General features: G+C 42.0%; 1 protein-coding gene across 1 annotated transcript in view; it reads right to left on the bottom strand.

Moving 5' to 3' along the window:
- The window catches only part of DCTN6 (dynactin subunit 6), a 129,741-nt gene that overhangs the window by 85,699 nt on the left and 17,534 nt on the right, over positions 1-26,508 (bottom strand). The window contains exons 5-6 of the mRNA XM_030194525.1: positions 21,316-21,363; positions 2,705-2,847 (exon numbers count right to left, since the gene is read on the bottom strand). Coding sequence (XP_030050385.1) covers positions 2,705-2,847; positions 21,316-21,363 — 191 coding nt within the window. The remainder of the gene's footprint in view (positions 1-2,704; positions 2,848-21,315; positions 21,364-26,508) is intronic.

Here is a 26,508-nt window from a genome sequence, read left to right on the forward strand (position 1 = left end):
GTCAACTTGCAACTGGAAGCGGCTTACAAGCCGGTGCTCTATCCCTAGATATCCAGTTAACATTATATAGGTAAAACTGATTTATCTCTGTATAAGAAAAGCTACATATAATTTTGAAAATATATGGATGAGTCAGATTTATGGGCTACATTACTTGTATATATTAAAACACATGCAGCTAAGTGTCAGATATGATGGTCACTGCTAAAATCAACATGTCAGCGTATCTGTTATGAACACAAATACAGTGGGGGAAATAAGTATTTGATCCCTTGCTGATTTTGTAAGTTTGCCCACTGACAAAGACATGAGCAGCCCATAATTGAAGGGTAGGTTATTGGTAACAGTGAGAGATAGTACATCACAAATTAAATCCGGAAAATCACATTGTGGAAAGTATATGAATTTATTTGCATTCTGCAGAGGGAAATAAGTATTTGATCCCCCACCAACCAGTAAGAGATCTGGCCCTACAGACCAGGTAGATGCTCCAAATCAACTCGTTACCTGCATGACAGACAGCTGTCGGCAATGGTCACCTGTATGAAAGACACCTGTCCACAGACTCAGTGAATCAGTCAGACTCTAACCTCTACAAAATGGCCAAGAGCAAGGAGCTGTCTAAGGATGTCAGGGACAAGATCATACACCTGCACAAGGCTGGAATGGGCTACAAAACCATCAGTAAGACGCTGGGCGAGAAGGAGACAACTGTTGGTGCCATAGTAAGAAAATGGAAGAAGTACAAATGACTGTCAATCGACAAAGATCTGGGGCTCCACGCAAAATCTCACCTCGTGGGGTATCCTTGATCATGAGGAAGGTTAGAAATCAGCCTACAACTACAAGGGGGGAACTTGTCAATGATCTCAAGGCAGCTGGGACCACTGTCACCACGAAAACCATTGGTAACACATTACGACATAACGGATTGCAATCCTGCAGTGCCCGCAAGGTCCCCCTGCTCCGGAAGGCACATGTGACGGCCCGTCTGAAGTTTGCCAGTGAACACCTGGATGATGCCGAGAGTGATTGGGAGAAGGTGCTGTGGTCAGATGAGACAAAAATTGAGCTCTTTGGCATGAACTCAACTCGCCGTGTTTGGAGGAAGAGAAATGCTGCCTATGACCCAAAGAACACCGTCCCCACTGTCAAGCATGGAGGTGGAAATGTTATGTTTTGGGGGTGTTTCTCTGCTAAGGGCACAGGACTACTTCACCGCATCAATGGGAGAATGGATGGGGCCATGTACCGTACAATTCTGAGTGACAACCTCCTTCCCTCCGCCAGGGCCTTAAAAATGGGTCGTGGCTGGGTCTTCCAGCACGACAATGACCCAAAACATACAGCCAAGGCAACAAAGGAGTGGCTCAGGAAGAAGCACATTAGGGTCATGGAGTGGCCTAGCCAGTCACCAGACCTTAATCCATTGAAAACTTATGGAGGGAGCTGAAGCTGCGAGTTGCCAAGCGAAAGCCCAGAACTCTTAATGATTTAGAGATGATCTGCAAAGAGGAGTGGACCAAAATTCCTCCTGACATGTGTGCAAACCTCATCATCAACTACAGAAGACGTCTGACCGCTGTGCTTGCCAACAAGGGTTTTGCCACCAAGTATTAGGTCTTGTTTGCCAGAGGGATTAAATACTTATTTCCCTCTGCAGAATGCAAATAAATTCATATACTTTCCACAATGTGATTTTCCGGTTTTAATTTGTGATGTGCTATCTCTCACTGTTACCAATAACCTACCCTTCAATTATGGGCTGCTCATGTCTTTGTCAGTGGGCAAACTTACAAAATCAGCAAGGGATCAAATACTTATTTCCCCCACTGTAGACATTCATTGAGGCTGAGCGAGATTGTACACATGCTATGTGAATAACTAGTCCCACTTTTCAATATTTTGTTTTCCTACAGGTAAGTTTACATGGATATTGCACCATTCAGCAGGTTACTGAATACTGATCTCTTGTTATGTAGAAGCCATTCCCCCATATAACATACCTTTTTTTTCTTTTAGAAGTTTTTAAATTTATTTTTCCATTCCTCTTTGCTCATTGGGTTTTTCTTTTCACATTTTCCTTTTCTCTTTCTTCGCTGTAAGCTTTTCCTAGTCTCTCCCGCCATACTCCTGCAGCTCCAGTTCCTTCGTACAACCTGGTAGCAGATGGATTCCTCCAGGCTGTGGTTCCAGCTCTTCTGTGGGACTGCCTTGGGCTGTGGTTCTAGTTCCTTAATGAGTGTGTATGCCTTGTAGCGCTATAGAAGTGATTAGTAGTAGTAGTGCTGGCAGTACGGGCTTCCATGTACCATGGTTCTAGCTCCTCATGCAGCCTAACAATTGCTCCACTTAGGTCAAAGCTCGACTTGCTGGTGGCAGAGAAACCATACACACTAACCCAACTACTACATCACAATATTCTGAAAAACAGACCTGCTTTTAAGGTTTTAGTATCACCAATATACTGCTGTAGCACTAATTCCCAAACTGGTCCTTCAAAACACATTTAGCCAGCCTAGTTTTTTTAGGGATATCCACAATAATTTATACAAGAGACCTGCATACATAATCTTCCTCATGTACACTCACTGTCAATATATCAAAACCTTGACAGGCTGGAGGTGCATCAAGTACCGGACTGCTAATCACTTATATTAAAGTATTGTAACTACAAATAAATAAAAACTGAGGGTGTGCTCACCTGTGGACGCTCTGTCTGGACCCTGCGAAGGCATTCAGCTCCATATATAACTGTGTTCTCGGGGATCACCTCACAAGTGTTTATGCTGCAACAGGCCCCAATGATACAGCCACTGGTAAGAATAACATTTCTACCTACAAATGCTGTAAAACAAAAAAAAAAAAAAGACACACACAACAAAACATGGAGATGTGTCAGATTGTTTTTACTGATGCAGGGGAATTAACAGTTGCACTAGGTATACTTTTATTGTTAGGCAACTTCTAAGCTACAGGGCTGTGCTGCACAGTTCTGGCTGAGTGCCTGCAAGTTTCCAAAGAGGAAATGCTGTTTCAGTCCAGGAAACTGGGGCACATAAAATTAGTGACTTTCTCAGGGTAACACGAAAGTCACTGGTATAGGACAGGCAAATTTGTGTCCCAGGATTTTTGCAAACTTGTAGTTCAAATCAGGTGACCATTAGTCCAACCTTCCAGATTTTAAACCTCAGGTAGTGTCACTTGGTGCTTTGGTTCTAACAATAACATTTGAAGGAATATTAAGCACAGCAGAACAAACAGCAGACCAGCAAATATAGAAAGTAATAGCAAGGACTTTTAATTCAACCAAATAATCACTATGCCTGATATGCCACGTTTCGCCAGAAGGCTGCGTCAGAGGCAAAACAACAAAATTATAATCATATACTAACATTCAATTAAAAAGTAATAATATACATATAAAATAATTAAAACTAGGGCTACATTTCATTAAAATTTTAATTGCGATAAAGTGCGGGCATAGCCAGCAGTCATTTTGGGGGGGGGGGGGAGGGGGGGACACACGATGGACTGGGCAGGCACGCATTTACTCTATCTCCCCACCCCCCACACATTAGACAACATAACTTTGCTGGGGGGATGCCGAAGCCCACCAATCAAAGAAATCCACTGCCAAAGCGCCCCCCCTTCCCTGCTGCCTTAGAGGCAAGGAAGCAGTGGGATGCCTCCAGCCGCCAATGCTGGCACTCCTGGAGCATGCTCAGTTCATGCTTGGGGAGTACAAGCGTTGTATGTTTTTGGGGGGTATTTGTGTTGTTTCAATCTTAAAGAGATTTATGATCTTTAACCTGCCCAGCAGGTATAAACCTCTAGAACCAAGGGCTGTTATTACGAAAGCCACACTAATGATTCTGGCGCAGCAAATGCGATGAAGCCCATAGGAACTGAATGGGCTCATCACGTTTGCTGCACTGGAATCGCTAGTGTGGCTTTGTAAAGGAGCCCCAAAGTTTGGTTTGAACTCTGGAAGGTTTGCTGTAAGGCTGTGAGTAGCTTTTTTGATAGCTTCTATTTAAAACTGTTGAGATCTTTTTCTGATGCTCACTGGAATTGATTTGATAATGGTTTTAGAATTCATCCTGTTAACTCTAGAGAGAAGTGTGCTTGTGGTGTTACCTCTCTAGGTATGTCCTGCTATTAATCTGTAATCCTGTCTGCATTAGTTTGAGATGCTTGAACTGTCCAACACATTTCACTTTTTTACACTTTGATGAAATATTTTGCCCACTTGTCACGTTTCAGTCATTGTATAAAGTTTCTCAACATCTCTATGTTATTATCTGCCTCATCTCATCTCCTCTGCATGTCATATACATACTTGCATGATTATATGATTTTCATATAATTTATCTTGTGTATTTACATCTTTGCATGCTTTATATAGATATGTATAGTTCTTATGTGATTTTTAATGGAATTTATTCTATGCTTTAATTTATGTTTATTATTTTTGATTGCTAGTATACGATTATAATTTTGTTTTGCCCTACAGTTTTCCCTCTGACGCAGTCTTCTTATGAAACGTGATCACGTCAGGCAAAAATAAATAAATAATTATTTGGTTCAATTAAAGTCCTTGCTATTACTTGCTACATTTGTTGGTCTGCTGTGTTTGCATCGCAGATCATCTGCCTCTATTGTGTTTCCGGAAAATTAAGCATACATGTCAACAACACTTTAAGATCAACAAAAAGAAGCATCATAGGACTTTTTACCAATTTTTGTGTCTATTGGTATATCAGGCTCATGGTGAAAGAATGAGGGAGATGTGTCAGTCTTCCAATGAAAAGTACTGGAAGAAGTAAAATAGTAGACAATGGTAACATTTGTGGTACAAAAAGTAGGAGTCAGTTTCTTAAGGAGTGAAGCTAGAAATGATGGTTATGAAGCTTTGGTGTGAAGGAGGTATAAAACATCATTGAGGCCATCAGTGACCAGGCTCCTCCCACCAGTCAAATAAATACAGTTCACCGCTCCACTCTTCCTTGTGCTGCTTCCTTAATGCAGAATCAGCATGGCCTTCAGCCACCGACACTGGGACTTCTCGCAAATGCTCAGAGCATATGCAAGAAGTCCCAGTGTTGGGCGGCTGAAGGCACGCCGTCGACCTCTTGCGTTAAGGAAGCAGTGCGAGGAGGAGGGGAGTTGCTTGGGCACCTGTATTTATTTGGCTGGCAGGGCCTAAGCATCCCCGCCAGCAAAGGTATGTTTAGCACACACTTTGGGAGGGGGGAGAGGAGAAGGGAAGAATGTGTTGCTCCCCCCCCCAAGCCCAATGTATGTGGTGAAATAAAATAGTAGTTCTCTCCAGCCCAAAAATGTTCCAGTGAAGGAGGTACAGCACCCTTAATATAGTGGCATATGTTCCATGACTTCAATTTTATACCTGTGGTTTCAATTTCCCTTCATAAATCTCTTATCAACAGGATATGGGGTTATTTAAGAATTAATCTCTTCTGGACAGCTGTAGAAAACAGGAGACTGCAGCTGCATGGACTCAAGAGATTATAAGGGAACTACTAAATGCTCTATTTCCAGTAAAGCATTTGCGCATGACTGTACACAAGGGCCTGGATCTTAATCCATTTTTCAAATTATTTTGTAATGTTCCCTTTTCCAAAGGAGGTTTTACCTAGTACTTGCCCTAAAATAATAACACCCTTTAAAAAAAAACAAGAAATTGGCCATGGAAGTGAGAGAGCCATACCAAAGCTTGGCTTCTATCACTGAAACCCAAAGCCAGGCTGGCTATGCTGTACGACCCATCCATTTATTCTGCAGCTCAGTCTTGTTGAGCCAGAGAAGATTGGGACAGCTAACAGCAAAACTAGAGAGGCTGATGGATGTGATCAACTGTAGTCTGAGATCACTGCAGTTCTTCAGTGCTAATTTTTTTTTTACTTATTTTTTAAATTCTCTAAGGATAGCACTGCATAAAGGGCATCTTAAATGTAGACAGGACACAAGTGTCCATAGGCTCTCACCTAGGTTATCAAGGCCCCTAAATTGAGGCGCTCTATTGTAGAAATGCCCTCTACCCTCCAGATTCTTTATAAGGTGCCCATTTTCGTGTGTACAAATAGAGATATTGAGAGAAAAGATCAGTTAAAAATTATTACAGTGATTAAATATCGAAAAGTGCTTTGAAAACAAGGGATAAGAAAGATACAAGCCATTTATCGGCTTGCAATTCCAGTATTTTCCTACAGCTTTGGACCATAGATTAGCCTCAAAAATATACTTAAAAATTAGATGTACAAACAAGAAAACTTCTCCACACCCATGAGGTAACTTCTCCACACCCATCAATGTATGCCGAGCATACAAATTCCTATAACTGCGCCTATAATAAGCCTCCAGACCTAAACATGTAAAATGTACTGAAATATGAAGGTAAATGTCCAAGATCCATCTCCATCCTTAAACTTGGGGCAACCATTTTTATGGAAGGAAGGAAGGAATGAATGGGAATCTACCAATACATGTAGGGAAGGCAGCAACCACATCTGTGAAATCTTTACAGAATTAGATCAGCAACAAGGAAAAACAAGTGGCAAAGGCACAAACACACTGGGAAATATATTACTTCAGGAACCATATCCTAATCAAAACTAGACACATGAATTATTAAGATAAGTTTCAATCAAAGGATGAAAGACCAATAGTTGCTGCCCAAGACAGTGAATTATGAACAAGATGGTTCACAACTGTAAGAGAGACATACGTAGATTCTATAACAAAATTGCTGGAAACAAAGACTTAGCTGCAAAGTTCTGATGAGATCACTTCTATACAGAAAGGAACAATAAGGTGGCATGTCTCGTCCACTGGAAACTGTGCAAACATTACAGCATTGTGGAGCTAGAAAAGCACTTGGACCTTAACTCTAAGACAGCTATAGATCAACAAGAGGTTGTGATCACTTGGGACATTCTTGTTCCAACCAATAAAAAGCTTGGTGTAAGAAAACTGGACACAGTGATAAAGGAGAAAAACGAGAATGGCACTGCTAATAGAAGTGTGATTATTCTGTTCATTGTGTGGAGAGAGAGAGAAGATCCTTACGTACTAAGCAATGCAGTCAAGGACCAAGAAATTTGGCAGATGGATACAGAAATAGTTCCCATTGTATTGGGTGCCATAGGCTTCCTTAAAAGCAATTTCCAATCACAGAGTTATGTATACATACTATATCATATGAGCTTCAGAAAAAAAAAAAAACCTATCTGGCACAATGGTGAGTACTAGCAGTAAATCAGAAATTGAGATCTTACTCCACATACCTTGGCTTAGGAGACAGGTTCATGACTATTATGGTATGCACAAAACCAACTAATTTGGAAACATTGCCCCTGAGAGTAACGTGCAAGCACCACCTGGCACAAATCAGGCATTTAGAGAGGTTCCCCCCTTCCAGTCAAAGGTATCTGGCACATCACCAAAAAAACAAAACAAACAGTCTAGTACTGCCACTTAAATGCTCTTGCTAATACAGCAGCATTTCATATTACAAATGTCCTATACACAGTCATGAGAAGCTACCTTGCTAATAACTTATAAAACAAAATACTAAGCACAGTAGTTTCTATCTCCCATTTCCCTCTCTGGTTTCTGAGCTCACCATCTGTAATTTACTACCAGAATGGAATTCCCCGTACATCCCAAGTCTGGGACGGCAGGATAAACTCAGCTGTGTGCATTTCCTGTCCTCCCTTCCTTCCTTCTAACAGCCCTACATAAACAGAAGAAAGGATTAGCGTACTGGGCTCTAGGCACAAAACCTTATGCTACCTTGAGCAAAATCACAGAAGCTTTCTGCGCTCAGACTCTAGAGCAGTGACCGTCACTATTTTTAAAGCAAGGGACATACTGGCAAAAAGATTTCAGTAATGAGGGCCAGGACCTGTGCTGGCTAAAGCACATAATGCCCAGAGACCTTGGTGCCTAGGCACATCCACAGAAATCATGGGATATATCGTGCCTTAATTTCCACGCGGAAATCGAGGTGTATCCTATAACAATGCGTGTGTTTAACTGGCTAATCAATGTTGTTAATTGGATGTTAACAAGCAATTATCAGCACTAATTGGCATTAAGATTTACGTGCACAACTCGCTAAGTGTATTCTATAATGAGGTGTGTGTAAATTCTAAGTCACATAGTTGAAAAGGAGGCGTGGCCATGGATGGGCATTTCTAAAATCTACGTGCATGGTTATAGAATACTTTACAGAATACGCATAGGTGTATTTTGTTTTCGAGCGGAATTTTCAGGCACCATATATAGAATCTAGCCCAAAATGTGTAAATTAAATTAGGTTTGATTCTTCGGCGCTCTCTCTCTGCCCATCTTGTTTAACCTACATTTCTCTTAAAACTTTCCCCCCCCCCAATACACACACTCCCCTACCCTAATTCCCATCAGGTTCAAATTTAGTCCCCAATCTCTTCAAGGTGATCTTCCCCCACCTGCAGTTTGTTATATCCCCATCCTTTCCCAGAGTGTTGCCACAGGAATTACCTCTGGGAAAGCTGTTGTATTTGCATCCAGCATCATATGCTCGGAGGTAAACGCGAGCACTACAGACTAGCACCCGCATTTACCTGCGCTTAACGCTCAGAGGCCTGGAGTACAGGAACAAATGAGTGCGCAGCTAATCAATAGAAGTAGCATGCTAGTGCATATTGATGCGTTCTTTTCCATTCCCGCCCCATGCTCAGAAAAACAGCATGCTGAACAATGGCGCCCTACTGCCTTAAACCCTATGCCAGTTTGGAGCTGGAATTAGGGCAGGAGGGAAAGCAGACTAGACTGGAAATCTAAGAGGCTAAAAGTTACCAGACTGAGACCATTGTATTGAAGCACGAGAGCCAGTTTGGCCGTGCTGTTGAAGGAATGTTTAGCCCTATCAGGAGACGGCTGCTATAGGATTTCAGAAGCACTCCCGTTACTACCTTTCCTCTAATGTAGTGCTCACAAACATGCGAGATCCAGTTCATATAGCAGTACATGTTTAAGCAGCTTGGTTACTACTACTATTTAGCATTTCTATAGCGCTACAAGGCATACGCAGCGCTGCACAAACATAGAAGACAGTCCCTGCTCAAAGAGCTTACAATCTAATAGACAAAAAATAAAGTAAGCAAATCAAATCAGTTAATGTGTACAGGAAGGAGGAGAGGAGGGTAGGTGGAGGCGAGTGGTTACAAGTGGTTACGAGTCAAAAGCAATGTTAAAGAGGTGGGCTTTCAGTCTAGATTTAGCTTGGTTCTGTCTGTGGGGCTACTGAGCCTTTCCCTCTCCCTGCCCTGAACTGCTGACACCAGAGGTAGGAAGAATTACCTTGTTTTTGTATCTTTTCCTTCTGCCCAGTGGAGAACGTGAACGCAGACATGCAGGTCCTATGCGCATATGCAGGGCACGTCCTCCCCTCCTTACTTCTCAATGCTCAGAGCTAACAGCATACATAAAATTTGTATACCATTAGCTCTGAGCATTGGGAAATTCTTTTTTGGCAGTATCAAGGTGATATTTTCCAAGTATCTGGCCATTACTGTTTGTACAGTCTCAGAATAGCATGGGAGATTATACACTGCATTGTCTGAAATCACTAAGAGCCACACAACCCTGAGGGAAAACAGAGCACTATCTGGAGACAGTGGGGAGAAGTATATATTGACAGCAAAGAGTTAATTGTGTTAATGCGGACCACCACTGACCACCAGACCATGAAAAGAAGAACACTGCTCTGGAGGAAAGGAAAGATATGACAAATACCTCTTTTTGAACATCAACAAATGTGAGGTGATCCATTTTCCAGAGCCACGTTCTACAATTATTCCAATCGAGTTTATTAAGAACACTATTGTATCATTTCAAAAGACAGTACATATCTTGGGGTTCATATTCAATTGTGATCTTTCTTTTCAAGCTTAGATAAATAATGTTGTATGCTCGTCATTTTTTTTGCATTAGATAGGATTCGGTCTCTCAAACCATTTCTCAATGTGCCCAATCTTAAAACACTGATTTCTACACTAGCTATGTTTCTGGATCAATTGCTGTACTACGTTATACAATGGTCTTCCATACAGCTTCTTTAAATGCCTACAATCCTAGTAATATTAATTCATAATGCTAGTAGATATGATCAAGTCTCACCACTTCTGAGTCAGGAATATGGGCTTCCAATAACTGCATGAACACAATTTAAAATATCGATAGTAGTTCATTAAGGGCTACCACACAGAAAAACTGCCTACCTGCCCACTCACTCTATACTATCATCTCAAGCAGCTTTGCTGATACTATCATCCCCTTCGAGACTACATCTTGATGTTTCCAGAGACTCGGCCTTTTCTTATCTTGGGCTTTACTTATGGAACTCTTTCCCACGTCTTCTTTGAAGGGAACCATCTTTAGGTAATTCAAAAAGAGTTTGAAGACTTGAAGTAATTTTCCTGAATCTTAGATCATCTATTGCAAACCCATTTGCTTTTCCATCCTTCCTGTATTAGAACATCAGCAATACCTTTTTCCCTCCACAACTATGCCGGTTTCAGGCTATTTAGTATTTTATTTTGTAAATAGCTATGATACTCACTCCTGAGTGTCTATGGTGATATATCAAGAAATGGTAATAATTAAAAGGTAGAAATAACACAAAAGAAGCAAACTTTTTCCAGTGGGATGAAAATAACAGAAAAAGACATCATCAGTCTTGCAGTGTTCTCTAATGCAAGGCCCAGGGGCTTATGGTAGCCTTCACTGTCATTTTGTTTGCTACTTTCTGCCTCTCTACCCAAGCTTGTGATAGAAATAGGGAAGTGGCTGGTCAGGGGAAGAGCTGCTTGCTTGAAGGACAAGGCATTTCTCAATAGAAGAAGAGAAGGGCATGTCCAAATCTAATCTCCATGCGCATACCCCCACCCAAAAGTTCAAAGTGGGCTGGAAGTGATGGTTATCATTGATTCGTGCTGGTAGGCAATGTTTGTAGGCCTCATGGGAAGATATTGGAATTTCTCCTACAGCTCATTTGGATCTCAAGGGCCCCAATAGCAAAGACCACTTACATATAGAATAAAAACTTGTAAACTAAGGAGTAGGAAATGTTGTGAATCTATAGAACAGCCTCCCAGTAGAGGTAAGGCAAAAACTATCATATTTCAAGAAAGCCTGAGACAAGCAGAAAGTATTTTCAGCAGTAGCATAGTAAGAGTACAAAGCCTCATAGATAGGGATGGAAGACTCTTTTGCAGAGACATTTCAGATGAAGCTTCTAGAAACAGCGTGCCTAGTTCTCAGACTTTAGGAGCTCTTAGACACGTCCTGTCACATTCAAAACAATTACTCTATAAAATATTCTATACTGGCACAAGGCCATTGAAGTGTGTGAACAATATAAAACAGACATGACAATATAAATCAGATCAGTCTAACTGCTAAAGGCAACCCTAACCTCAGACAAAATACTCAAACCTTAACCCTAGTTTCAAAGAACCAAAAGGGCTCAACTTTTTTTTTCCTAAACACTGGGATGTTGGTTTTCCTGACACATTTCACCAGGGGAGAAATGCAAACGCAGTCAGGCTAAGTAAGAAAAGGTGTCAGAAATTGTTCCAACTGGTTTGGGTGCCACTGACCTGATTGAAAAATTTCCAAGTACGTCTTGCCAGTGCACATTCCCACCATATGAACTCCAGGAGGTGGCTCTCATTGGCAGAATGCAAATGCTGAGGTAAGCATTAGTGACGAATCAGATTAAGTTATCTGAAGCATACCCTGGCATACGAGTAAGGTTCATTTTGGTCATGATATGCACATAAGAAATCCATTTGGAGACAATACCTTGGGAGAGATTATTTAAAGGTCTAGCACTAAAATGGAAAATGCTCTAGTTCTCAAACACATTTCCATATAACTCACCAGCAACCAACCAGAGCTAGACTGTAAATCCCTAGCTGGAAGATACCATCATAATCCATTTGTTAAATATGGAAGCCTGGTAGTTTGTAAAATTATCCAATGTAACTTGGAGAGTTGAAGGTGCATACTTCCCTCGTTTTCTGTGACTAACCACACCACGATATTCTGGATTTGAAGCTTTTTCCAGGTTCTTCCCAGAATGCCCAATATAAGAGCATTACAGCAAATGCAGAATCCTAATAAGCAAAGCATGTATAACCAAATGGACAGCAGTTTTTATAAGCACTACAGTACAGTACCACAGGAATAGAGAAGTAGCCTAATAGTTAGAGCAGTGGGGATGAAACCCAGGGTTCAAATCCCATTGATGCTCCTTGTGATCTTGGTCAAGTCACTTAACCTCTATTGTGCCTCAAGTACAAACTTATATTGTAAGCCCACCGGGGACAGAGAAATACCTACATAACATCTTCAGCTACTACTGAAAAAGCCATGAGCTAAATCCAGATCCAGGAGTGGAGGAACAGCCTAATGGTTACTGCAGTGGGCTGAGAGCCTAGGGAACTGGGCTCAATTCCTACCTGCATATAAATAAATGTAAACTGCTTTAGCTGTACCACAGAAAGGCAGTATATCAAATCTGCTAAATAAATAGAATCCGTGGCTCTATGAACCCTTCAGCATTTAACTATCTCCAAATCACATCAAAGGGAATCACCTTACCCTCAATTACAGATCTCCCTTGCATTGTGTGCCACTCCAGCTTACCTATACAGAGCGCCTGAGGTTTCTGGATGTTGACAACCAGCTGATCTCAAGAAGACAAACATTTTGTCCCTCAGGAACCATCAACTGTATATCAATAGTATTGGGGGCAGCAACTAAAGCCAAGTCTTGGATAATGCAATTTAACAATTTTAAAAAACATTAACAAGAGGAGTAATAACAGCCCTTTGGGACTTGAGAGTCTGCCATTACCTTAAATCTCCTACATGTAAGAAAAAGATATAATCCAACAGAGAGTAATACCTGATATTCTCAATGTCAAACATCTATCAAGATACCAAAAACAGCCAACAGAAATGCATAAGATAAATCTAACCTAATTTACAAGACTGACTCATCCTTTAATCAAAATAATACGATGCCCATCACAGCAACCTAAACAGCCAAAAATCCACCTAAGCAGGATCCAACTCTCCAATCTCATATCCTAGCTCTTTCTCAATGATTTTAGCTTGGAAAAAGATGGGAGACGGTTAATTATATCCTTCAAAACTGAAGTAATGAAGACTCCTTGAAACAAGCAGGTAGACATCCCAGGCTCTGGGAGGAACTTACCCCCGGAGTCTATATATGGCACTTAGATTCCGAGAAGAAATACGCGCAACAAGGTAATTTGCATTTTTAACAGCACTTAGCAAGCAATAACGAGCACTAATTGGCAATAATTAGAATTTATGCGTGGAAATCACTAAGCTTATTCTATAAAGAACTGTGCCTAAATTGTAAAATGCACAGTTCAAAATAAACACACGTAGCTTAAAAGGGGCATGTTTATGGGCGTTTAAAATGTTCACACATAATACAGGGTAAGTGCGCCTAAATCTATGTGCATGGATTTGCATCCGGTTTTTATTGGCGTAAATGGGCAAGCATAGATTTAGGTGCTGTGCTATTGACTATATTCTATACACCATGCCTAGATCATATAGAATACGCTTAATTCTGCATGGATTTTTTAGGCGCCATATATAGAATCTGGCCCTTAACATCTCATTTAGCCAGCATAATATATCATTACAAACTTAATCTGGAGAGCACTGAGTCTAAGAAACAATAGTGGCAAACACCTCAACCGGTAACTGCTCCAGCTAAATGAGAGCAAGTGGAAGGCTTCACAGCTCTACATGGTACTGGCTTAGCTTAATACTATCACCTGATTCTTACCCCTAGTTCTGGTCTACCTTCTGAATGCCAACTGCTGGTTTTAGACTCCTGGACATGGAAGAAAGCTAAACAGATCTTACATATTTTCCATAGCTAACCTACCACGATTTAAGTTTAATCCAATACCTTCTATTTCTTGCTATGAAAATGAACTTTCTTTATTTGACTACCTAATCCTGTCACCTCCTTTTAACTATGTATTTCTCTTTTCTGGAATTGGTGATTACCATTACGGAACAATGTAAGCCACATTGAGCCTGCAAATAGGTGGGAAAATGTGGGATACAAATGCTATAAATAATAAATGTATCTGGGAGGCCCCACCTTTCTGTTACAGACCAGGCACTTTTGAAAACGTTTATCTGCAAACATTTTGAAAATAAGACGTGAAATCAAACTATTTTTTGCATGGTTAATAGAAAAGAAATAAAATCCCTTGAACTGTCAAGAGATGACAAAAATAACATTAAAAATGAAAGAGTTAAGAGTTTGGTCAACATTCTGAAAACAAAACTGAGGAACTGGTTCCGGGACACTTGCGAGTGGAAATGGTTTGCATTTGCTCAGAAAGCTCTACTAATTCGTATCCATCAATCTTTTAGACCTCTTCACTTCTGAAGGGACACTGACCCATCACATAAAGCTTGAAGGCCAGCTGGCCTTCATGGCTAGATGGGTAGTTGCCAAGTGGAAGAATGAGTCAGGTCCAAACATTATTTATGCCTGTATTTACAGTTGCAGTTTCTATTCTGACTTTCATATACAGCCTGGAAACTTAAAAACGCTATAATTTAATGAACTGGGATAAAACTAACTGACTTACTCCTGATGGGAAGCTCTGACACCATTGTAAACATCTGGGCCATTATTAGCAATTTATTCATAAAATTATAGACTGCCCTTAGGGACAGGCTAAGAATTTAAGCTCATTTCAGTTGATCACATTGTCGAGTTATACAAGGTATTGGGTTTGCTCTATACAGGTGCTTGAAAGCTGGGAGAATGGGTCTCACATTTGATCTTGTGTTATAGCAATAAATAATAAGCATAGTGATTTTGGGTGGGTAATGCCTATGTGGAACAAGATGCAGATGCATATTGTTTTCCTATCACATACATGACTTGTTTATACTTGTGTTCAACTTGTTTAATAAAGCTATATTAAAAAAAATGTTCTGCTTCTTTGGTGCCATCCGCCACTTTTTTGCATGATTGATTTATCCTGTTATCTATAGCAAACACCTGTTACAGGAATCAGCTTTATGTGCAGACAAAATAGTACTGAACAACAGTAGTACATACAACACTGAAAACCAGATAATGTAATTTTAAAGCTAATGTGGTCCTCTGATCTGGCTAAGAAAACGTGTGTCCCCCTCAGGTTGGCTCTCGCAGCCCCTATGAAGTCTGCTATAGAGCTGCAGCTTCCTAGACAGATACTCCACTGGCTCCCAAGGCTTACATAATCCCCTCATGTGGGGAGACAAGCTCATTACAAAGAAAAGGCTAGGATATGGTGGAAGATAAGGACCCCAAGACCAATCCAGTCTGCAGTACCATTGACCCAGTTGATCTGTTTCTTGCCTTCACTTCTGCACAACTAGGAAATCGCATGTGCTTGTCTTGTGTTTTCTTGAAATCTGTTTCTGCCTTTGGTTTCATCAGGAGGCTGTTCTGTCACATGAGCTGATTTTTTTTATACATATGATGCAGATACCGAACAGATATTATATTACAGTTTTGGGCACGCTTAGGCTGAAAGTGAAGGCAATGTGCTTCCAGATCTAGCCCATTCCCGAACATTGAATTGTGGTAATAAAAGAAAATATGATAAGACTATCATCAGCGTGTGATAGCTAAAATGACTATGGGGCTCATTTTCAAAGCACTCAGACTTACAAAGTTACGTGGAGGGGCATTTTCGATAGAATATCTAAATCAGAATTTGGACATTTTACAAAAAACATCCAAATTCTGAACAGGAAAGAAATGAAGGCAATTTTTGAAAAAGATAGACATCTATCTTTTATGTTCAAAATACTATGGACGTCTTTTTTGGGGGTCCATTTTCGAACAAAAAAACATCCAATGCAAAACGTTCAAAATAGAGGAGTGGCAGCTTAATGGTTAGTGCAGTGGGCTTTGATCCTGGCAACATGGGTTCAATTCCCACTGCTGCTCCATGTGAGTTTGGGCAAGTCAAATGCACAAGGGGCATTTTTGGATATGACATCTAAGTCTGAATTTCGACATTTTTTGTAAATGTCCAAAATCAGAACAGGAAAGGTTATTTTCTACGAAAAAGTCTCTCTTTTCCTTTTGAAAATGCTGTTTGGAAAAACGTTTTATGATTTGGATGTTTTATTTTTTTGGTCCACTTTCAAACAAAAAACATCCAAATGCAAAAATATACAAATACACAACAAAAACCACAATACAGTGAAACTATTCACATGTTCTAAGTGTGGTAAAAGCTTTGGTTGTAATGTAAATCTCAATGTGCATCAGAAAGTCCACACAGGAGAGAAACCAATTGCATGTATAGAATCTGGTAAAAGCTTTGGTCAGAAGGTAAACCTCACAATGCACCAGAGTATACACACACGAGTGAAACCATTTACATGTCCTGAGTGTGGTAAAAGCTTTGGTTGGAAAGAAAGCCTCACATGGCATCAGAGAATCTGCACAGGGATGAAACCACTTACATGCACTGAGGAGGTAAAAGCTTCAGTTGCATTGGGATAGGTAATTAGGGAATGTACACTCTTGCTATGAAGTATGTAAAAATAACACTCTGGTATTTCGATATATGTAATGAGACCTCCTTTTCATCTACAGATCTGAATTCAAAACCCAAATCTAATGATAAACAATACACACAAGGCTCAGATGTTATAAAAAAAAAAAAAAAATAGAAAGATTGGATTCAGGTAGAAGAGTGGAAAAGTGACATCCCAGGAAAGCAATAGGGCATCCTTGGGGGCACATCTCACCATTGCTCCCTTACCTTGTCAGCTGAGCCCCCTAAAATCCACCACCCACAACTGTACACCACTACCATAGCCCTTACAGGTGAAGGGAGCACCAATATGTGGGTACAGTGGGTTTCTGGTGGGTTTTGGAGGGCTCACAGTTTTTTCCACAAGTGTGACAAGTAGGGGGAGGTAGAAGCCTGGGTCCACCTGTCTGCAGTGCACTGCATGCACCACTACTGCACTACTCCAGGGACCTACATGCTATTCTACTGGACCTGAGTATAACATCTGAGGCTGGCATGTAATATTTTTAATCACATTTTTTTTTTTTGGGGGGGGGGGGGGGGGGGTGGGTTAGTGACCACTGGGGGAGTAAGGGGAGATGATCCCCGATTCCCTCCAGTGGTCATCTGGGGCATCTCTTGTGTGGAGTAGAGGAGTAGCCTAGTGGTTGGTGCAGAAGACTATGATCCTGGGGAAGTGAGTTCAATTCCCACTGCAGTTATTCGTTATAAAACAGGTCTAGATCAAAACGTCTAAGTTTTGGTCTTGGAGGTTTTTGTTTTGTTCCATTATGGCAGAAATACATCTAAGTCTTAGGAACGCCCAAGTCCCGCTTTGAACACATCCCTGGCACACCCCCTTGAGATTTAGATGTCCTTCTGAAGGACTTCAGAGAAAAACGTCTAAAAAGTGGTATCAAAAATACTGATTTGGACATTTTTGTGAGATAAACGTCCAAATGCAGATTTGTCACTTTTTGGACATTTTTCTCTTTTGAAAATGAGCCTGATAGTAACCTATGGAACTTTGTAAGTCTAAGTGCTTTGAAAATATGCCTCCACATCTACCTGACAGTGATGAAAAGAGGAACATTGTTGTAATTTGGCAAAATATAGGACTTATCTGGCAAATGGAAACAACAAAGGGATACAGCTTACATAAATTCCATCTTCTCTAATTCCTCATCTATCCTCTGTTTACTTTTGATTGTCTCCAATATCCTGTCATGACTTTGAGGCATATTTTCAAAGCACTTTGGGAGGCTAAGTTCCATAGGTTTCTATGGAACTTTGGGAGGCTAAGTGCTTTGAAAATGAGCTTAATTTGTCATTACAACACTCTGTAAGCCACATTGAGCCTGCAAATAGGTGGGAAAATGTGGGGTACAAATGCAATAAATAATAATAATAACTGAAAGGACAAAAATTGGTATTAAGCTGCTTGGACTACCCCAATTTCCTGTATATATATATTTTTTCCCATACTGGGTTTGCATTTTTTAACCATTTCTAGACTTTACCCTCAAAGGTTCCCATATTTTGTTGGATTCTGAAGTTATCAGCGTTTATCACCCTGCTGGGAAAATGCTTCTTGTATTACCTGTAAAGAAATATTTAGGGAAAGGGAAATGGGACTTGATATACCGCCTTTCTGAGGTTTTTTGCAACTACATTCAAAGCGGTTTACAAATATTCTGGTACTTATTTTGTACCAGGGGCAATGGAGAGTTAAGTGACTTGCCCAGAGTCACAAGGAGCTGCATAAGTATATTGCTCCTCACATACACCATTTCACCCTCAGACCAAAAACTCCTTGTTCAACAACTTTTCCCTGAAAAATGGCTCCTTCTTCTGAGATAACTGAACAAAGTATTGCTAACAGTCTTGGGGCAATATCAATTATAAATACTGCATCATATTTAACTGCTTATAGGTGGTTGGCATGATGGAAAAAAAGCCAATATTTAAGCATGAATGACTATGACCTGCACAGAGTGGCAGGTGCAGCTCTGGCCGAATTGTTCGGCAAACTGGATAGACTGTGCAGGTCTTTCTGCCATCATTTATGGTGTTATCACTATCATATCACCTCTTGCCTTTGTATGGGAGAGATAACTGCAATGGACAGGCCCACAGGAAGTTGCATCAGAGAGGTAGGACACTGCACAGGAAAGGACCTGGCAGGACCAGCCAGAGGCAGGCTATTTCCAACGCTTCCTCTGCTGGCGACCCACCACATGCTGGAATGACTGGGGTGGTGGGGGTTGAGTCTAAGAAAAGAGAAAGATGCTAGAACTTCGTGGGGAGGGGGGGAATTCAATTGCAGGTGGTCCCCTACCATTGGGTGGCCGAGGCATTTGGCTAGGCTTGCTCAGTGGTAGCTACACCCCTGTCCTGGCTCTCAAGTTTTTGCCAACATGGTCCTTACAGCCTGGACATACAGAGGAAAGAGGTTTCACACTCTCCAGAACAGCAGCCACGCCACTACTCTTCCTCTGTCACACAGTCCAGTCTGAAAGGGGGAAATTCTACAACTTGGTGCCTGTATTTAGGCACGCTGATCCCACAAGCTGTGTGCCAAGATGCTGCTACAGAATACTCGCAGAAACTTGGTCACGTCTAAATTTAAGGTGTATCAGTTCATTTACGCTGTCAATGGCAGGTATAAATGAGTGGGCTAAATGCACCATGCAACCTAACTTATGCTTTAAAAAAAGAAGAACCAGTCCACGCCCACAACTAAAATAACGCCGCAAAGGGCGGGAATGACCACAAAAACAGATGAACCAGGATGATTAACCAGTCCCTTTATTCAAAATGGTGGTAAACTGTAGGCAAATATGCTGGACCCGACATGGGCTGTATTTCAACGATAAGGCCTTTGTCAGGGGTCCTCAAAAAAACAATTTTTTTTGCAAAAAAAATACATACAGTAAATACAGTGTGTGTATATATATATATATATATATATATATATATATATATATACACACACACCATGCACACAAAATGCATTTTTCTCTTGTATAGCAATTTATATGCATGATGTATGTATATATTATATATAATTTTTTACATGTATTTTTTGCAAAAGGGTTTTTTTCCCCAAGGACCCCTGATGAAAGCCTTATTGCTGAAACACGGTCAGTGTCGGGTCCAGCATATTTGCCTACACTTGTTTACCACCATTTGAATAAAGGTTCCGGTTAATTATCCTGTTTATTTGTCTCTGTGGTCATTCCCACCCTTTGTGTCGTTGTAACTTATGCTCTACCCACTAATACACACCTTTTGCAGTAATAGCTTAAGGCTCTTATGCGCTACCTTACAGAAAAGTGCATAATACAATTACGCATGTAAGTTGCCCTGAAAGTTTCCATGGCAATCCTTGCTGCCTTCACATTATATTTACAATATGTTTTTCTGCATATTTGCTTTGTTTTTGTTATGCTCTGGACTGCGATTTCAAAAATAGAGGCAACAATGAATCGGTACAAATTCAGTCCTGCAGCTTGCACAGGTGAGGTGTTCTGGAATGTACAGGATGCACTGGTGACGGCAGGAATCCATGTTTAAGTCACCAAATTCCTGGAGACACCGGAAAAATTCATGCTGACCAAAACCCTGCAATACTAAATGTTTATTAACTAGCACTCTTCCACTATTCATGATGTATTGTAAGCCACTTTGAGCCTGCAAAGAGGTGGGATAAGGTGGCATACAAATGCAATAAATAAATAAAATAAAGAGTAGCTGAACAAATGTTACTGAGCCTCTTGGCCACAGTAACGGCAATTGTATAACTTAGGCACTCACGTTTACTTATGCACTACGTGCGCACATATTTAGAGTACTAGAATTTATGCAGATATGTGGGCACTGACACAATTAAATGCTAGCATGGAGCCTAAGAGCTAGTGTGCAAATACCTTCTTACGTACTTGCAAAGAGCATACACAGAGGGTGGAGCATAGGCGGGACATAAAATAGGGCTCCTGCTTACTTGCATAACTTAAAGAAGTGCTCACATCTAAACATTAAGCACACCACCACCCAGGTGCCTAGCTTGTTTTATAGAATAGGCATTTCTAGGTGCTTAAATGCAGACATCGAGCTATAGACTTGTCCCCACTGAAATCAGGCTGACCATGTCCTAGGTCTGTGCCACTGAACTGTAACCCCCCCCCCCCCCCCCCCCAAAAAAAAAAAATTCTAGTAAAAGCTCAGAACACTGCAAAGCCTGAAATTGGCACAACAGAAACATCTACACTTCTTAACTGACTGCTTCCTTGTCTTGGAGGCAGAGCTCTTCAGGAAGGTTTTTTTGTTTGTTTGTTTGTTTGTTTGTTTTCACTCCTCTGGCCAGCATGAAATAATAGGCCTTGAGCTCATCAGTGGAGGACTGGGATACAGCTAGCCAGAAAACAATGCTTTTAACATTTTCAAATGCTGAATCATGAGGACCCTCAGTTTTGGCTCCAGTGTGTCCTGGGGAGCAGATGGAAATCCCTGCTTTAGGGATTCTGCACATTAAATGAGAACAGATAGTGGTCCTTGCTCCTTGGAGAACAGGCGGGTTAGGGATTTACATAAGACATCCTGGTCAGGCACTTACAAAAATCAGTGTGCGCTGTCTGTCCTCTGTTCATGGCACTTACCTTTTGATTCGATAACATTGTTGTCACCTATTTTCATCGCTTCTGAAGCTGTAGCTCACAGTTAAAGGAAAGAAGTTCAAATTTTCAGGGTTTTCTTTTTTTTTTTTTTTTAATGCAATACCTATAAAGCACCAGGAAGTATGGGATAGCACATAATCTGAAAAGACAGCATTGGTAGACATCAGTATGTGTATTTTATAAAATAAATGATTGAAGTGCCAGTCACACCCTCACTCCATCCATGAGAAAGCAACTACTTTATATATGATATATGCATAAGCAATCTATCCCAGTGCCAACATTTTTGCCTGGAACAATTTTATAAGCACCTAAAACTAGGTTCTATATGTTCAGTTCCCTCTTAAAATTAGGCCCTAAACAAAGCATATGAAAGGCAATTCTGGAAGCTGGTACAGTGTACCTAGTTTAGAAAACAGTAGCGCTTACGCACGTGATTAGCACTCATAGACGCTGACTCAGTGGGTGCTCGAGCACCCCCAATATTTGACCTGCCGGAACGGAAGTTCTCAGCCAGCCCGACCTGCTCGCCCTCTTCTCCCTCAACAGTTCCGTCCCCCCTCTCCTCCGAGTGCCAGTCTGACCCCAGCCCGACCTCTTCTCCCTCAACAGTCCTCCGACTGCCCCTCACCTTCCTGCGTGCCGCCCAGAATTTAAAAGTCATCTTATCTCGGGGTCCCGGCGGCAGCAGTGAAAGGCGAACAGGGGCAGAGCTGAGAGAGAAGGGAAGGCTGAAGCGCCAAGCCCACTCACCTTTCACTGCTGCCGCCGGGACACCGAGGTAAGATGACTTTTAAATTCTAAAACTCTGAGGAGAGGGGGGCCTGGAACTCGGAGGGAGGGAGGGGAGCCTGAAACTCGGAGGGGGGAGGTGGGCCTGGAACTTGGAGGGGGAGAGGGGGAATGCACTACTTGTAAAAAAAAAAAAAAATTCAGCACCCCCAATCATTTTGAAAAGTTGGCTCCTATATTAGCACTACTATTTGGAAGCTATGTGCTTAAGTGCTAATGTGCAAGTGTCGGGGGGGGGGGGGGGGGGGGGGAGGGGTGTACATGTGGGTGGGTCATGAGCATGTCACCAAGCAACACATACAACTTAAACCATAAACAGTTTACCTAGCTTCAGTGTAGCACTCCGATCCAAGACAAAAATGGACCGGTGTGCTACACTGAAGCTAGATAAATGAAGTTCAAGAAAAGTGAACCTTTAGAAGGATCACCACCATTCTTTATTTTTGGCATTTATGATGCATACAGCAATTGGTTTGATAACTTCACTGGCATGGACTCCTGATGCAGGCCAGGTGGCCAAAACACAGGCCCGTGTCAAGTTGTGCCTTGCTTTGAAGTTTTACAGCAATCTTTCTAAAGCTTGGGGCCCAAGCAGGAGGAAGTAAGGAGGCATCAGCAGTGGACTGGAAGCAGAAGAAAGAGGCGGGAAGATGCTGGCTGTTTTGGAAGTGGGATAGAGGGTGAAAGGGGAGATGCTGAACAACAGCGGTGGGGAGTGGTAGCGCTCAGCTGAAGATTCATCTAAGGCATCTGATATCTTTTGGTCAGTCCTGATTGAACATAAAAATAGAGGGCACAGTTCCTCGAGCTTATGTTAGGCATAAACACAAAACAGAAGTAAGGTTAAAAGGACCCAGGACTGATTACCCAAATCTTATCCTACACTGGGAGCCTGAGTATTTACTCTGGGTTGTGTGCCTGGCTCTAATTGCTGCTTGTGTAAGAAGTGCCCTGCAAAAAAAATTCAATGCGTTCTCATCTCTGGTCACCAATGCCAGAGCTAATCCAACTTGATTTGACTTAAAATAAAAGCAGATCAGCACACAGGCATAGACTGAACGAGAGGCTGATGCAGAAAGCTACTGCCTTGAGAACTGTGTGCCCACCTTATAAGACTGCTTCAGAAGGGTCTCCATGCAGCAATCCTGCGAATCCTTAAGAGCTGCACCTCCCTCAACCACTGTAACCAGAGAATCCCCTTTAGCAAGTGAAAATGCTCCTGTTCCTCCCCAGGGAGATGATAAAGACAAGTTATGGCCCTAGCCAACTGACGGGGAGTGTCCGGATGCTGCCATTGTGCCTCAACTCCTTAAGATCTTCATTAAATGTGACAACCAGGATTGCAGGTACCCTTTAACAAGGGATCCCCTTTCCTGGGAAACGCAGGAAGTCTTTCCTCAACCTCCAACCATTGCAGCACGTGAGCGGTCAAGAGAAGCAGCTCCTGCCAGTGTAAAAGGTGTACCACGGACGGATCCTCCCCAAGCCTCCGAGTCATCTTGAGAATCTGACAGCCAATATAGAGTCTCCCCCAGATCCTCCTCAGCCAGAGATGGAGAATCAAGGAGATCCTGGTTCTCCTGACCGAATTGAGATGCAGGCTCTCGGACCCAGAGGGCTCTTGTTGTTCCAGAGACCTAGCTCCAGCCCCCGAGGGCCCAGCTGATACAAGAACCCCACAGTATTAAGAGCAGAGGAACAGGCAGACGCTGCTTTAGGAAGAAAGCCTGGTGAAGGAGCAAGACAAACTCCTGTGAAAAAGGAGGAGTAGGGACTCCAACATCCTGCCGTGTTAATAGAGGAGAATCTTCTAACCTAACCTATGCAGACAAGGGCGAGTCAGCCACAGAAGGACCCGACCCGTGGCTGGCAGCAGAGCAGACTTAATGCATTAAAACACAATAACCCAGGTCCTGGCACACAGGAGCAGGAGACAGACCGAGGGAACCCAGTAGAGGCAGTAAGCTACTGGCACCAGGTCATAGCAGCAGCTGAACAAGCCAGCAGCAGACAGCAGTGAATACAAGAAAGCTCTTTCTATGCACAGGGGATTAAAGGTGCACCCCCATGAAAACCTTTTTGTTATTACATAAATTAATTTTCCTATAATGTGCAGTCAGTGTCTTTGAATCTTTGCTCCCCCCCCCCCCCCCCCCCCCCACACACACACACACACTCCCCTCTAGTGTGTGGACAGTTGGCTGTAGAGGAGCAGAGTGAGGGAAGTGTTCAACTTTGTCTATCACAGCCCAAGGGTGAGAGAGTAGTCCGAGTGCAGGCAGAATATTGTCCCAGGACCTAGACAAACTGCTTTGAAGGTGACTATTAAGTAATGCAAAAAAGAAGCCACATTGCTACTTGTAAATTGTGATAGAATTTGGTCCTATTTAATAAGCAGAACTTTAGACATTTCTTTTTACTTAGGGGAACCACTGATGTAAGCAGTAATAATTAAGCACATCAGTTTCATTTTTCAAAATATTCCACAAAAAGCTGTAAATTTTCTATTCTGACCACCAGAGGTCAGAAATCCATCAGATACTACTAGTCTGGAGGTCACCAGATACGATTTTACTGAAACTTTTTTTTTTAAACTTTATAAACGGAAATTACTCAAAATATCATAAGATAACTCTTGTACCAGATATACGGAAAAGACACATATATGAGGAATAACAGAAAACTTCACTAAATAAATCAAGAAAAAAAATAGGAGAATGAAAGAAAATAACAATAAGGGCCCTGTTTACTATGCAGCACTAAGGGTGCGCTAGTGCTTTTACCACACGCTAAAGACACCCATAGAAATATATGGGTATATCTAGCATTTAGTGCGTGCTTAAACACTGGTGATTCTTAATAAACGGGGCCCTAAATCTGTAAACACAGAATACATAAGACATGGCACTGAATTGACCGTCCCCCCCCCCTCCATATTACTCTAAAGCCATAGAAATATACTCTCAAATGATCTTCTTCACATTTAGAAAAACTCTTAACTACTCAATTTGATAGCACATAACATGATTTCCTGTTTTTTTTTTTTTTTTAATAGTATTAATAGTATGGGTTTATTTGTGGGAAATATCACCTTTGCCTAATGAGATTTGCTTGTATTTGATTATCAGAGTACTACTGAACTCTTTATACATCAACAAATATTAAACAACAAAATAAAACTCCAATTTTCTCTGTATTCAAGTGGACAAACAGCAAAATCTGTGGTATTTTAAATAAGTCAGACGCTATTCATCAACTGTTCACTAGATGGCACAGTAGGACAGAAAGTAAAAGATGCCTAGAGGACCAGGTCTACCATGCATTCAAAAGAGTGTCCTTGACCCCTGCTGTGCCAAAACATCCTCCAGTAATTCAGGGTTGAAAAGTCACCGCGGCACGCTCAGAATAATGAGCACGCAAATGAATGCCAAGTTGATTGGCACAGGCACTAACAGGAAAATTTACTGGAAAGGGGGGGGGGGGGGGGGGGGGGGAGAGAAAAGGCATGCCGCAACCCCTTAACCGCAACTCCTTTCTTAAATAAAATTTATAAAAAATCAAACAAACAACTAATGTCCTCACCTCACACACAATCTAAAAAAGGGCCCCGGACCCCCAACTCCCTTGGCGATCCACCCCCTCCAAAACCAACACAAAAAGTTGGACCTCCCTGGCTAGGCTGGGTTGGGTCAGGCCTGCCCGGAGGACCTCCCCCCCAGCCAGGTCAGACCAAACCAGGTCCTCTGACTTAGGTCTACCTGGATATCTAATGGGTAACTGACCTACCCCCCCATCTTAAAAGTTGAAAGAAGGAGCAATAACCACTCGCTTCTGCTTCTGAGGCAGCACCCTGCCCAGCACAGTGCAGCCTAGGATGCACTGGGCGGGGCCAACCATACAAGAACTTCCTTATATGGCAGATAGGCCCTGCCCAGTATAGTTTCAAAATGGTGGCCTCAGAAGCAGCAGCGAATGGGCATCGCTTCTGCTTCCAACTGTTAAGGTACAAGGTATTTTTTTTTTTTGGGGGGGGGGGGGGGGGGGAGAGCGGGCTGGCTGGCCAGTTATCCACTAGTCCACCATGCAGGCCTAAGTCAGAGGGCCAGGCCAGGCTTACACTGGCCCAAATGTGGGTTGGGGGCCTCCAGGTGGGTTGGGCGGGTCCCAGTGGACCACCAGGTTTTTAAAAAAAGTTTTGGAGGGGGCAGAGGGTGTCAAGGGGGTCACGGCACACCAGGGCCCCCCTTTTTTTTTTTAGTATTGGGGGTGGTGGACCACTGCAGCTTTTTTGGGGGGGTGGGGAGGGAAGCCTGTACAGGGCAGAGTAATTGGGTTGGTGGGATGGAAGGGATGTCGCTAGGCTCCTCTTCTCTCAACCAACCC

Source organism: Microcaecilia unicolor, chromosome 2 (genome assembly GCF_901765095.1).
Source record: "Microcaecilia unicolor chromosome 2, aMicUni1.1, whole genome shotgun sequence".
NCBI classification, from domain to species: Eukaryota; Metazoa; Chordata; class Amphibia; order Gymnophiona; family Siphonopidae; genus Microcaecilia; species Microcaecilia unicolor.